At 32.7% G+C, this 14425-nt stretch overlaps 2 protein-coding genes and 1 long non-coding RNA gene across 5 annotated transcripts in view; 1 reads left to right on the top strand and 2 right to left on the bottom strand.

Annotated features, from left to right (window-relative positions):
- Window positions 1–3: 3 nt before the first annotated feature.
- Window positions 4–866, bottom strand: LOC109608942 (uncharacterized). The gene is made up of 3 exons (XR_002192335.2): window positions 483–866; window positions 225–302; window positions 4–164 (listed from the first exon to the last, which is right to left on the bottom strand). It is a non-coding gene; the product is annotated as an uncharacterized LOC109608942 (long non-coding RNA).
- A 150-nt stretch (window positions 867–1016) lies between these two features.
- Window positions 1017–2506, top strand: LOC109608936 (uncharacterized). The gene is made up of 4 exons (XM_020025498.2): window positions 1017–1323; window positions 1380–1877; window positions 2142–2210; window positions 2304–2506. Exons 2-4 carry the CDS (start codon window positions 1721–1723, stop codon window positions 2414–2416), a joined length of 339 nt encoding a protein of 112 aa, XP_019881057.1. The 5' UTR covers window positions 1017–1323; window positions 1380–1720; the 3' UTR covers window positions 2417–2506.
- A 54-nt stretch (window positions 2507–2560) lies between these two features.
- The window catches only part of LOC109608958 (ras association domain-containing protein 10), a 36214-nt gene continuing 24349 nt past the window's right edge, over window positions 2561–14425 (bottom strand). For all 3 annotated transcript variants that reach the window (XM_020025523.2, XM_049970060.1, XM_049970061.1), the window contains exons 3-7: window positions 4615–4802; window positions 4067–4192; window positions 3506–3726; window positions 3223–3448; window positions 2561–3172 (exon numbers count right to left, since the gene is read on the bottom strand). In XM_020025523.2, the coding sequence (XP_019881082.1) occupies window positions 2681–3172; window positions 3223–3448; window positions 3506–3726; window positions 4067–4192; window positions 4615–4797 (1248 nt within the window). In that variant the 5' untranslated portion in view covers window positions 4798–4802 and the 3' untranslated portion in view covers window positions 2561–2680. The remainder of the gene's footprint in view (window positions 3173–3222; window positions 3449–3505; window positions 3727–4066; window positions 4193–4614; window positions 4803–14425) is intronic.

The following is a 14425-nucleotide window of genomic DNA, read 5'->3' as shown; positions in this document are numbered from 1 at the left end:
TAGTAGTCTTCGATAATCATTTATTGTTTTATCACACAACATTTAAAAGACAACTATTCGCTAAAACAATAGAATACAGTAAAATTGGTCTTAAATCATATATGTTTAAAAGCATGACAGCAATTATTTATCTGACTCCCCACTCCCTTTTCCACATTTCTTGCCTGAAAAATAAAATATTAACTGAAAATTGATAAACTAATATTGTTATAATAAATATAGACCTGTTGCATCAGAGCATTTGCAGGCGTCTCCACATTTGCAATCCTTGCCGCATTGTGAATTTCCTTCGCTGCAGGTCTCTGAATCATAAGAGAATATTTTAAGAAAAACATAAAAGTAAAGTATTTATTAACTTTAATAAGATTAATGGATTTTATCTACAATATATATATATATATATATATATATATATATATATATATATATATATATATATATATATATATATATGCAAAAGAGATTTAATTTTATGTTCGTACCTTTGCAATCATCGCACGGGGATGGCATTTTCTTAAAACAGGACACGATCGTAAACGTCGACGTTCTAGAATTTTGTGTGTGTATCCTACAATTTTGTCCTTTTGGCACTTGCGCTTAAACATTGATCCAAATAACCAAGCGCATGGGTCAAAATTGTTGAGAGGTTTCAAATATCCCAAATAATATTATTCATTTAATTTTAATTAAACTAAACGTGGTAAAAATTAATGTTGATTGATTGTAGTGAAGATAAACACAATTCGCTTATAATTTTTCCTTTGCTAATGTTAATGTTTAAATATATGCATGCATGCATTATACGGTTGAACTTTAGAAGGGTTATTGCTATTTTATTTCTTCAAATGAAAAGGCATACCACAAAATTTATTATAAACATCCTCATATCTTTTTATCATTGTTGACTTATGACCTGAAGCAAGCTGGACGTCGATTCCGAATGTGACAAATTCAAATGTACTATCGTATTGTAGCAATTCACAGTAATAATAGTTATCGCAATTAAATGACATTGAAATAGAAACAATTTGCACTTACTTTTTAATAAAATTCAATAATAAGTATACAGTATGTTTGCTTGTGTTTATATGACTAATATGAATGATAAGTGGAAGTGATGTTTTCCCAAATCGCATACAAGAATCATATTTATTTATTATAGATTAATCAATCCGTGCACTTGTTTAACAAACATGATCCAAACTAAATTATTTTTACTGTTGTTACTGTTTAGTTTTTGTGAGTTTGTCCTTTTGATGCCACATAACAAAGACATCATACTTAATCCAGATGAATTTGAAAAATTGAAATTCAACAAAAAACGTAAGCAATTTACTTATTTGATGCATTATAATAACATGAACATATGTATTTTTTAGATGAAACAACAACCGTCATATTCGATAGCAGACATATGTTCGATGTTCCATGTAATAATGGTATTCGAGTGAACGGTGCATGTCGTCAAGCATTTACTTTTAAAGGGTAGATATAATTTTGAGGATTTGCATGTAAATAACTATTACTTCCTTATATTATTTATATTAATATACAATATACAATTGAAAATTAATTTTATTTGATTCCATTGAAAAAGACCAGAATAAATAAACACAAGTGGAATTGATATATTACCAAATTTAAGTAACGAATTATTTTTATAAGTTAGTGTAGTATTTGGTCATTTGGTTAGGGTAAGGTCAGTTATATCGCAATTAATATGGACTATGTAGCGGCAAAATTGATCACTATATTATGTACCTTCATATTTTTAACAAGTATATGCAAATTGCCGCAATGTTTGGCACAAGATTTTGGTACCAGAATTGCATTTCCGGATGAATTTGAGAGTATTAAGGCTCATTTACAAAAAACAGGTAAGTTTTTTCATTTCTATAAAGCAATGGAGAATTTAGAATATTGTTAAAAGCGTATGACAATAAATAAAACATTCTGTTACAGTCTGAAAGTTATTTATTTTTGTAAACCGTAAGTGGAAAAGATTCGTTCCTAAATAATGACGATAAATTGTTTTTGAAACTTATCAGTTAGAAATATATATGATGTAAACTAAATGGTATATTTTTATCAATGATTTTTGTAATTTCTCTTAGTTAACTACGTATGTTTTTGTGTCGTAGATAAAGACGTTTCCAGAATTGTGTATCCGGATGAGTATGAAAGATTGATGAAGGAGAGTGCACCACCACGTAAGAATTTTTATTATTTATACCTAACTTCTTCAATAATTAAAGAAGAGCAACCATTGGTGAATAATGATGATTTAATTCTTATTTTTTCAGAAACAACTCCTAAAACCAAAGTAAGAATCGATCAAAGGTCTTTATTTACCATACATAATTGTAATAGAAATTATGCTAGAGACGATAAAGGTGAATGCGTGAAAACATTTTAACACAGAAAATTTTATTGTACATTAGTAAGGTTTTTTATTTTTAATTATAACTAAATGTGATGATAATGTAAAAATAAAATACAAAAATTCTTTGTTTTTTATCAGTCCCATGTATAAATAACATAATTAAAAGAAACGACAAAGTCTTTATAAAATATATGATTTATTTCAACAACTAACAATATTTAAATTAACTAGAATTATGTTAAAATCTATTAGGTACGAGATATTTGGTATAATTAAAGTGAATAAGAAAAATAAGTGTTAAACTAGGGTATCCAGCAATTCTTTGGTATGATATAAATTTCTAGGGGCACAGTCCTTATTAGACTTCTGAGGCGTGCTACTATATAACAACGCTTGCAGCATCTCATATTCCTGATCCTCGTGCAGAAGATCACTGTACAAATTGTCTAAAAAATTCCGCCTCTTCTCTAACATGTCCATAGTTTCCTCCAAAACGATTTCGTTGTGTTGCATCTCGCAGGCACTTTTCGTCATGTCCGTTCGAATTTTACACAACGTTTTCGTTATTTCTTCATTCTCATTAGGTTTGTTTTTGTCGTACTTCCTCAGATTAGCGTCCAAACGAACCAGACGCTCCTCCTCTCGTAACAACCTTTTGTTCAGCTTCGCGATCTTCTCCAGAAGCTCCACCTGTTCTCGGACTGTAGCTTCGCTTACAGTTGAACTGGTGTCGTCGTCTTTTAATTCTTTGTTGAAGTCTTCTGAGGTTGGCGACAGTCTTCCGAAGTCCTAAAATATTCATTGTAAATCAAGTAAAACAATTAACTTAAATTGTGTACCTCAGCGGTTCTTGTGGTTTTGTTGTTTGGATTGGACTGTTCACTGTCTCCTTCAGTCATGACTCCGCTGTCGCTATTCTTGTCCACGCCCAAGGTCTCGGCATCTGGTTCCACGGCCTCCGATAAACTCTTCAAATATGTTTCCAATAAATAATTACTACCGTGCTTACGTATTCTAGCCCTATGGGTTTTATCTTCCAGGCACCCAATCTGGTGTTCACTATGCCTAAAAATATAATTAGTTAATCACTAAATTTTCGTCTGGAGAAGAGTAAATGTTTACCTTAATTTTCTCAGTTGTCTTTTAATAACTTCACCTTGAGCTAGGACTAGTTTGAGAAGTTCTTCGGTACTGGAGGGTTGTTTTTCGTTTTGCATCTGATGCAAACGTTTCGGGTGAATCGTTTTCCACGCACTCTTATCGGACCATTGACTGCAGTCAGATTTACATCGTGGCCTTCGACTTCTTCCATCATTTTTTATTCTTCTCAATGATATTTTTACCTTTAAAACAATACGGGTGTGATACTTTTTTCTAATATGTTAGGTTGTAAGTTGTAAAAACATATGTTACGTAATGTAAACGAATGTAAAAAATTATTAGTAAATATTTGACATCGTGACAGATGTTGAAGAGTAAGAAATGGTTTTTCTTGTTAATTAGATTCCGATTCGATTTAGGATTCAATAACTCTAGCAAATGAATCAATTCTCGTTCAACAACCGTTTCGAATATATTTAATCGAAATTGAAATCTCATTAAGAACTATTAATGTGAACTAAGCTTAAATTTACTTTGATTTTCAGTAACTAAATTGACTAAATTTTAGTTTTCTTTATTTACCTCTGTTTGAGCTGTTCCCCATGCGTTCCAAATATCTAGAATGTGAGAAAATGGGTCTAGTGGTTGTTCCACCCCTCGCCATCTTTCTGTTATGTGGTATTGGTCTGGAGCTGCAATTGGTCTTCCCTAAAATAGAGAAAATTGTAATTCAGGACAATTTGAATGAAAGAATTAATTAAATTTTCTGTACGGGAATAGGTCGAAACATTCCTTTCAGCTATAAAACATTCTAAGAACCTTTTTATATTAATTGCAGTGTTAATTTGCTAAATAATCCAATTATCGACTTTCAGTATAGCAACTTTTACTTTCGCGTACCAAATGCATACATAAACAGCTTGTATGTCTGAGCGATGGATGCTGAAAGCATCCATCGTCACTTAGAAATGCTAATGAACAGCCATAAATAGATGTCTTTAGTGTTTTACTTTCATGTAAATACTGAAACGGTACATTACGGTGAGCAGATACGTTATTAAGTATATTGTCGACACTGACAGTGCTAATTTCGCTGCGTGGTAGTTAATGCGTTATGGAAATCGACTCACTCGTATTTCTTCGTCCTGCAACAGAACGTGTATGACGTCCTGGCAGGTGGTTTCCTCGGATATTCCAGAGACGAATCGCTGCTCGCCTCGCACCCAAATCGGTATTTCTTCGCCGCTGCTCACGCTGTCGCTGTCATCTGAGTCGTCCAGGTTGTGGACTTTGCCGCTCTCCAACCACATCATTTTATCTGAAAGGAAAATCGGTTGGTGAATGAGAACGAACCGTTTCCAATTTCGTTAGTTCATGAATTATTCACACAGCTACGAGATTCACTCTTGATTTCTGGCAATACAACAACAGTGTTATGTTACGAGTAATGATAAAAAAGTTGCGTCGAACATAATGAAACGCGGCTGGCACCAATGATTTAACTATGATGCCAGATTAATTTTAATATAATTTTCTTCTCATCTCATTATAGCCATAAAAAACGTGAACGGTAGCCATATTAAGATGTAAATTAACTGAATGTATGTCCATTATATCGAGCTGCCTGATCCTGTTTTCAGGTTTAATGTACTTTATGATAATAAGTCCATTATAATCTGTCTGTTATTGAAATTTCATTAGCCTGAATTTGAAATTTATTGTCGTCGTAATTAACTGTTTCATTGTTTTATTCTTGTTGTTTGTGGAACATGTTGGATCCGATAGATTGTTAGAAGATAAACGACTTTTTATAACTTGGCCTTTGAATTAAATTGAATTTTTCGCGACATCTTCTCTACTTTTTTTGCACGGAACGTGGCGCAAAAAATGTGATTTATGGTAAATTATTATTCAAACAAATTAACATATTTTCGGATGGAAAAGTAAAGATTTCTTTAAAATTATTTATGGTAATTCATTCAAATTTGATTTAGTTGCATATTTTCGTACGCATCAACAGAAACGGAAGAGGAGCAGATAAAATCTCGGCATTGCGCGAGTCATTAATCAAATCGGCAATGGCCGCGATCGTACACCGTCATCGCACTAATTACTCTGCATTATCGGTCTGGAAATGCGGTAACGGTATCCGATGGGCATTCTCCGAGGTGGCGGACCGTTCTGCACATACAACGAACGAACGTTTCCGTTTGGAATTTTTTAGGTTTTACGGGCACGTGCCCACCTGGTCGATAGACGCCCACCGTGGTATCTCAGCTCGGAGCCATCACGGCCCGAATCGATTTTTATCGGGACGATGCCGATGATGATGATGATGGTGATGGCGGTGCTGATGTTGCTACGAGGGCATTTTAACACATCTCTTACAAAGTAATAAGATACTAAAAATGAAAAATAACTAATTAGATAATTCATAAAATATGAAAGTTCTCATTAAAATGTAGAACTTATCAACTAGTTGATGGATTTATGACCACCACCAAGACTATGTAATATGTTTAGAAATATTTGAATCAATGATTAATTTCAAACAAAAAAATGATTAAGAACTAGCTATTCTAAGTGTTTTCATTGTGTGAAGATTACTCCGATTTTCAATAAATAAATTGATCGAATTTTAGTTCGATTTCCTTATATTTCTTTTAAAAATTAGATTGTAACAATAACTTATTTATTTCAGTTGTCTTTATTTCAATATTTGAAGCATAAAAGCATTTCAAACAAATCATCGTTTGTAATTTATTGTAAATTTAAAAGTCCCTCGTAGTACAACCTATTTAGTTTCTTGCGTAGTCATCAAGAATCAACAGAGGCATGGTTACCAGAAGCAGAACTGATAAGGCCATTATGTACTGTTAGGACATGAGTCATGTTTACGAATCTTTCATACGAATATATCATGAGTATTGTCTTTGTTAGAGTGCTATTTTACAATGAAAACAAGACCTTCTTTTACAACACATACAAATATCTTCAAGAAATTCTTTGAATTATTAAGTCTTAAAACTTGTAATTTCGTTCCTTTTCAGTAAAAATTTATATTGTCTTCAGGCCATCAATTTTATTCAATACTTTGTAACAAAGATCACGAAAAATGCAGGGAAGAACTAAATGAAGATTAAACTATAACAGATTCGGAAGAATTGTCCTCCCATTTACAAGTTTTACTGGATGATCAATGACAGAATTGAAGTATTACCCTGGCTTGCACAATCATTAGATATAAATCTTAATGAGTCATGTTTACGAATAATCACATATCATGAGTACTGTCTTTGTTAAAGTGGTACTTCACAATGAAAACAAGATCTTTTACAACAAATGCAAATGTCTTCAAGAAACTCTTTGAATTATTAAGTCTTAATACTTGTAATTTCGTTATTTTTTAGTAAAAATTTTTATTGTCTTCACGCCATCAATTTTATTCAATACTTTGTAACAAAGGTTCTCAAAAAATGCAGGGAAAAACTTAAGTAAAATCTTTAGTTTCAAAATTATTTTTTTTTTCTTAAATGATTATTAGAAGAGAAGAAATAAATGAAGATTAAACAACAACAGATTCGGAGGAATTGTCATCCAAAATACAATTGTTACTGGATGTCCACTGACAGAATTGAGGTTTTACCCCAGCTTGCACAATCTTCAGACTTAAATCGAAGAATAATTTATCCACAGATGAAGTGTCCTAGCTTACGGAATGGACTTAAATACCTCAAATGAAGATAAATAAACAAATGTGCAATATTAAAATTTGTATTTACATAAAACTGTGAAGCAAAAATATTCTTATACTTTTCTTATATGTGTATTTTGAATTTCGAAGTAAAAAATAAACTTTAGTGCGGATCTGAATTTCGCGTGTTTTTCGCCGCGTTGAAAGAAGAACCTCGTTCGGGGCGCTACACCAGAAACAGATGTTTTGTTGTCCGGTTTCCTTCGGCGGCGCATTATTTATTTATGCTCCGGGTGGCGGTAATTGACGGTTGTACGCGCAACAATTATCGGAAGATAATTAGGGTTGGCAGCGCCGGACTTTCGGCACGGAATCATTAATCAGTGGCTTCTGTGCGTGACGCAATAACTCTTTTACAAGTGGAAGGCGCACCGTTCAAAACCACCATAGGCGAAACGGACACGATTTTCTCTTCCTACTCGTTTACACCCTTCAAATGTTCATCACGGGTTAACGACGACGCCAACTCCGTTGAAGCAAATGTTTGCACTTGAATTAACTTGGTGGCCGGTTAAAGATAGATATACATTTGAAGAAGTGATATAATGTTTCGATCAACGGTGCGTGAGGATGGACGACGACCTTCGAGTAATCACCGTAATTGCGTTCCCGCCACTGTGCTCGATTATAGGGGGCCGGTCGCAAGCGAAAAGGTACACCAGCACGCCGATTTTTTGATAAATTGCCCCGCTGTCGCTATCTAGACAGGTTTGCTGCGTTTTAAAATGCCTCCAATGCAACTAACGTTTCTTTCAACGGCTTTACCTACATGAAAACGCCAACGACTGGACATAATACGGTCACATCTTTATGGATTATCTTTCCATGAGTTCCAACTGATGGCTACAATTACTCGTGTACATAATTTGGAGGCATCAACTCAACTTCAAACGAAAGAAAGAAAATGTTGATTGGATCAAAATTGAAGAGAAAATAATCGAGACGCCATTGGTAAGACTTATTGGCATTCAAAACCGATGTACAGTTATTAATATATTTAAAAAGCTAGAAACTGCAAGGCGGTAATTAATTCGCTTGGACTTAATTGAAAAATAATTGGCTCGCACCAATAATAACGGAAAAGATGTGGTCATGCGATCGATATGAGTCAAATGCACTAGAAGAATAAACAATGGTGAACGGGAGGAACAGTTATTAAACACGAATTTCTGGTAAATAAGGAAGACGTAAGTTCATAACCACCAAAAAGGTAAATTTATGCGAGCATATTTTTCACTAAATTGTTTTGGACAATGGTGATTATGTAGCGTTGCCGGCACGCTCTCCTGATCTTAATCCGCTTGATTTATAATTATGAGATCATTTGAAAGGTACATCCATGTAGGATAAGCGTGACCTTCCATTCTAAGGCATTATCTTTGAACTGTACTTTTTATGCGTGCTGGTGATCTTGATTATTCTTCAGAATATGGTGCTTATTCCGAAAATAAACCAGTAGGAAAACGTGCACTTAATTATGTAATGTCTTAGTAAGGTTACATATGGAAGGAAAGAAACAACAAGTGTTTGTGATTGAAATCAATGAAATGAAGTAAAAGTAGTCATACAAGGAGGCTCTTGTGCTAATTCACCTTGATAACAATAAGTCTCTTCGAATAAAACCTTTATTTGAAAAATTAATTGGACACACATTTCCCATACAAGAGACCAACATCAATCACTCTAATTATACGCCAGTTCACATATGACAAAAGACAAAATTGCAGTTACCTATTAGTAGTCGAGACATAAAAGTCCAGAAAATGATATCTACAATTAATGTTGTTTGTTATTTGAATTTCAGAACTTTGACAATTAAATGTGTGGTGTATTAATAATTTAATTACTGGCCAATTAGGCAATAATCTGTTTTTCTCAGTCGCGTGACGTCGTATCGACTGTTTCAACCTTGAGTCAAAAACATGATTCTGGAAACGACATAAACGGCTCTGATTTTTTCCTTCAATCATAAAAGTATATCTGTGCAACTTACCATTACGGGCAAGCTCTTTAATTATTTTTTGCAACGGGCAGGTGTAACCAGAAGCAGTAAAAATTAGAGCAAACTCGACATTAAATAATGCAGTTGCCATGAACAATAATAATTGCGCCATTATTTTTCTAATGGTTTTTAATTAGCCCAGGAAATTGGCTATTTCGACCCGCAATTAGCGGGTCGGTTTCAAGGATACAACACAAACTGCACACAAGATACACAATTATTTATTTATTTATCGGTTGTCCAAGGAAAATAGCCCTTCGATACTTATTTGTTAATGTTTGAATTTCTCTCTGAACTATTGAACCTAATGCATCGAAAGTAATCGTGTCCCCATTACATTAAAAATGAAAATTGCACATCGTTGGAGCGACTCACCTTTTAATTAACATCTCGACTTTTATTTTTGCAACATAATCAAGTGGGGCGCAGGCAATATTATTAAAATTGTCCATTGTACATTGTATGTAATTGGCCTGCGACTTTCGTATGGTGATTCTCTCACATTACAGCTCAAAACTGAAATTGCCACTTAAATTATTTTAAATTGCGCCCGACGGTAAATATGTTTTTCTTCACGAAATTCATGAAAATCACCACCGACTTTTTTGTCATTTAAACGTCAACGTTTACTGTTATGCCGGATGTGATCATTTATTTATTGTACTGAAAGAATTGTTATTACAATTATTAAAAGTGACGGATTTAAAATTACAAGTTTTACGGCCTGGAAAATGGAATTATGGACGCATTCATATAAATTTCATAATGCCCATCAATTTTTTAACTAGTTAAGCAATAAGTGACGTTAATTGTGGTTTAAATAACGAACATTATACAACGTGTTTCTTGGTGCAATTGTAAATTTCATTACCCCCTGTTGTAGCATAAAATAGACGTCTAATACGCGTTAATAGGATGGATTTTTTGTTGTTGGCTCGTTATTACTAACAAATTACAGTAATTTGCATTAACGACTCGCCAAATACTATATCATTAGAGAAATGTCTCATATAATTGTGACAGTAATCTCTAAATATTGGTCGTTACACTGGCAATTATCGATGGATGTCAAGTATGGCATAAATCCGGGACAAGGGTAGCTTTTTAGAATAACATCGACTTTCGATTTTGTTCAAAAACCAAACGAAAATCGCCATTTACGGGCGTCACATAATTATGCAAATTTCAACCTAGAAATTCAACTTTTGCGTATATTTCGACTGATTTGTCAACACCAATTAACTAAGTACTTTTGACGTATGAAAAACGTCGCCCAAAGCAATTAATGCAGTTCGTTAACAATTTGCTTCTAATATAAGTCATTAAACGAATCATTAGTATGCGTGGTTGTAATTTATGCTTTGCTATCCGCAAGAGTTATGTGCCTCTTGAGAAAATTAATTTCGTTTATAATTAATACCACAACGAAATTATTAGTGTGGACATTTGCGGTTAATTATCGTAAAATGGACAACTACAATCTCGTTCATTCATTTGTATTAATCATTAAATACAGTTACAACATTTTTATAAAAATCATGTTTTGTTATCTGATTATTCTGGGTGATTCACCTAACTGATTTACTAGAGGAGGATATTAATCTGAAAAACTGTTTTCAGTGAACTGCCATTTCAGGTTCAAACTGAAGCGTTATTATCATTAGTTTTCAAATGTAAATCTACAAATATTAATGCCTATTTTAATTGTACATTACATTTTGAATCATTTTTCTGTCTTCATCTATTTTTAAAATAAAAGTCATACACTGAAAAACTTATTTATTTTTCTAAATTTATTTAAACGCCTTTAAAGTACTTCTCATACGATGCAGTACACTTATTCCAAGGTCTTGTATTGTTAATCTACCTTTTATGAACATTTTAAACCAATCAAATATTGTTGTTTTTGATAGAGCTTGCTCCCTGAAACTTCAGATATTGTAAAAATCGAAGAATTCATTAAATTTTTATGTTGTACAAAACATAAGAATCACCTGCATAGTTTAAATAGACGATTCTGAGAATTTTTTTGGACATAGTAGTATATGGAGTAGTACTTACTAACTTCTGTACCAAAGAAGTACAAAGTACTTCTTTGATACAGAAGTTATTAAAAAATAATTTCTTGTAAACTGTCATATGTGTTTTAATTTATTTTAAATATACTTTGTTGAAATTCTTATTGTTAATTTCTGTGAAATTGTATATATTTTGCAAAATATTTAGAATAATATATCCATATTATTATTGTCAAATGTGAAATTAAAAACCATATATCTCCGTAAGAATTTATTCTGAAGTTGTGATCTACAATCAAAATTTCAGATTAGATCTTCAGATCTTTTAGAAAATCTCTGTATTGAGAATTTCTCTAAATCAGTAAAAATGTAGAAATTCTCAGAACAAAAAGAACGAAAAAAAAAAAAATAATAATTAAGAACATGCGTTAATTCAGTCAATTCTAATGAAAAAAAGAAGTTTTACTTTTACGATTTCTCCTTATTTACGCAAGTCGTAATTCAATTTTAATGTAATTGTATTGGAATTAATTAGAAACGACAATTTAAATAACGTTCATTTCACCACAATCCGTCATTTATAAAATTTATTGAATTTTGCGACAAAGAATGATCTACAACACGACTCAATACCCGATACATAACGTAATCACATCGAGCTAAATTGATTTATGGCCATAATAATAGAACTGGATTTTTCGATGTATCGGTTCAAAACAATTCCTCTCACACCTTTAACACAAACATTATGCATACTGCGCCATTGTGTATTGTCTGTGTCTGTGTGTGTCAGTCCTGTAAAACGGACGTACAAATAAAAAAAAAAACATTCCTGCCTTTGTTGCTTTCCAATTGGTGGGAGGAGCGAATTAACAAATGCCAACATGTACGGTGATCACGAATAACTCGGATGAAATTTATAATGGGCTGGAATTTTAGGAAACAGGCTATTAAATTGTTCTCTTGGCGAAGGTGAAAGTCACTCGTTTGTTTTGACGGATGTTTTAAGCTTTTTGCAGGAAATATCTAACGTTGAACCAATCAATCGTTTTGCATTGGTTTCTTCAATATTTCGTTTTGTTGTAACTGTAGAAAGTTGGTGGTTGTCTTATTAGTAATCGGAGGGGAAAAGGCCAAAAGTTTTTACTACGTTCGTGCTGCAACATTTATTGCCTAAAGGATTTTGATAAAAAGAGTGTAAAATTAATGAATTGGTTGACGATTAAGAATTTCCCAGGAGTACGTTCGAATGGCCTCATACAAGAATGACTGTGTTAACCTCGTGTGTACTTCTAAAATTGGTAGCCACGTACCGGAAACACGTAGTTCTCAGCCATCTCCGATATGCCCATTCATGAATCACACTCTGGTTGGTTTATGGCGCGAGAATTAATATTCTCGAATGGATGCGCTGCATTATCGAGAATATTTTTAGATAAGGAAACATCCATTCATCGACAAAATCTGTTGTTTTCGTCATTAAAATGATAAATGAGCTGCTGCAGGAAATCATTTGTAAGATTTTAATTCAATTAATTCGTCTTATGTTGTTTGGAGACTTTTTCATAGATTGGTAACTGTTCAAGCTATTTGCTAACTTCTGTATTATTCTGTTTAATCAGGCCAAGAAATCTTTGTTTTCGTTTTGTATAAAACTAAAGAGAACAGTTCGAAACTGTACTCGAAACTGCAACAGTACACGGACGACTTTTATATTTAGTGCAATTCGAAGGAAACCCTGAGATAAAAATTTTTGAAGACATTGTGGGAACCGATTGTTCACGCATTGTGCATCGCACAATTTCGGTTTGTTCAGCCGTAAAATTGAGCCACATTTCAATATTAGTAATTCGTTCATAGCTTCCGCCGGTTTCATGCGTGAAGAAACGCAATTCGATCTCACAGACATAAATCACCCGATCGGACTGAATTCGGCATGACAATTGCTCTAGTTCCATAACGTTGGATCAAAAAAACCACTAACTTTTTAACTGTGTTTTAAGTGTGCTTTTGAAGTATAAAAAAGTTATTTTAAGCAAAATATATTGATTGGAAATTGATTGTTAGAGAAGTAAAAGTAGATTGGACTTGATCATGCGTTGAATTTGTATTAATCTTTATAATAATCAATATAAAATAAATAATATATCTTATTAATTAAGATAAATTATGTAGAATTTTAGAATTCAAATTGTTGTATTTAATTGAATTATTTTATATTAATGTATGCACGATATTCAATATGCATAAAATTCTATATGAATAGATTTATTAATAATAAATGTTTATTTAACATTTATGCAAAATTGATTGTGTATGGCATACAAATAAGTAATTTTATATATTTGAAGTTTATTAACTATTTTAAAAGCTGTAAAAGATACAGAATTACGTTGTTACATGCAATTATGAAATCTTCGTTTTAATAGTATTTAAATTTATATTCTTGCATTAAAGGACAATTTAATTAAAACACACTTGGAACTATTAATTTCTTAACGTTAATAAAATCGTATTAAAGAGACTAAACGTAAAATATAAACAATAAATGTAAGTCTATCGAGGAGATAATTATGGAAAGTTTCCTTGCAGCATAATTAAATATTAAAATGCACGTTCATCACTACCAACTTCTTGCTTTATAACATTTTCTAATAATCTAGGCCGCCATAAATTAAGCACAACACAAAAAGCCTCCAGTTCCTATTTCTACAATTCATTAAAACCCATTTGATTTTCCCAATTGATCCTAATAGGGCGTTGCTAATAAAAACAAGAGGCAATTTTCCGTGTAAACGGCAGAAGAAAGTGGCATATTCGTCAGACAAGAGTTTAATTAGCATGTAATCACCACCAAACACCTTTTATCTCCCAGTCTAATTGATTTTTCTGATTTCTGTGCCAAGTACTAAACTAACCGCATTGTAAATTTGCATACGTGCATGGCGTTGGCGCACTTTCTTGAACCCACCATCCGTGACTCATGTGTGTTTGTATCTGCGGTGCAAAGTTTAAATCTGATTTAATGCTCGCCTTGATAACTTACGATCGGATTAATTTAATTTAACGGAACTAATGCCGCCGCAAATATCTTTTTAATGCTCTTATTGATTTGTGTTGTGTGTTACGGTTGTTTAACGTCTTATTCATGATCGTCTAGCGGACCA

Source organism: Aethina tumida, chromosome 7, assembly GCF_024364675.1.
Source record: "Aethina tumida isolate Nest 87 chromosome 7, icAetTumi1.1, whole genome shotgun sequence".
In the NCBI taxonomy this organism is placed as follows: Eukaryota; Metazoa; Arthropoda; class Insecta; order Coleoptera; family Nitidulidae; genus Aethina; species Aethina tumida.
The sequence above is the reverse complement of the archived record's forward strand: the minus strand, read 5'-3'. Positions and strand labels throughout refer to the sequence as shown.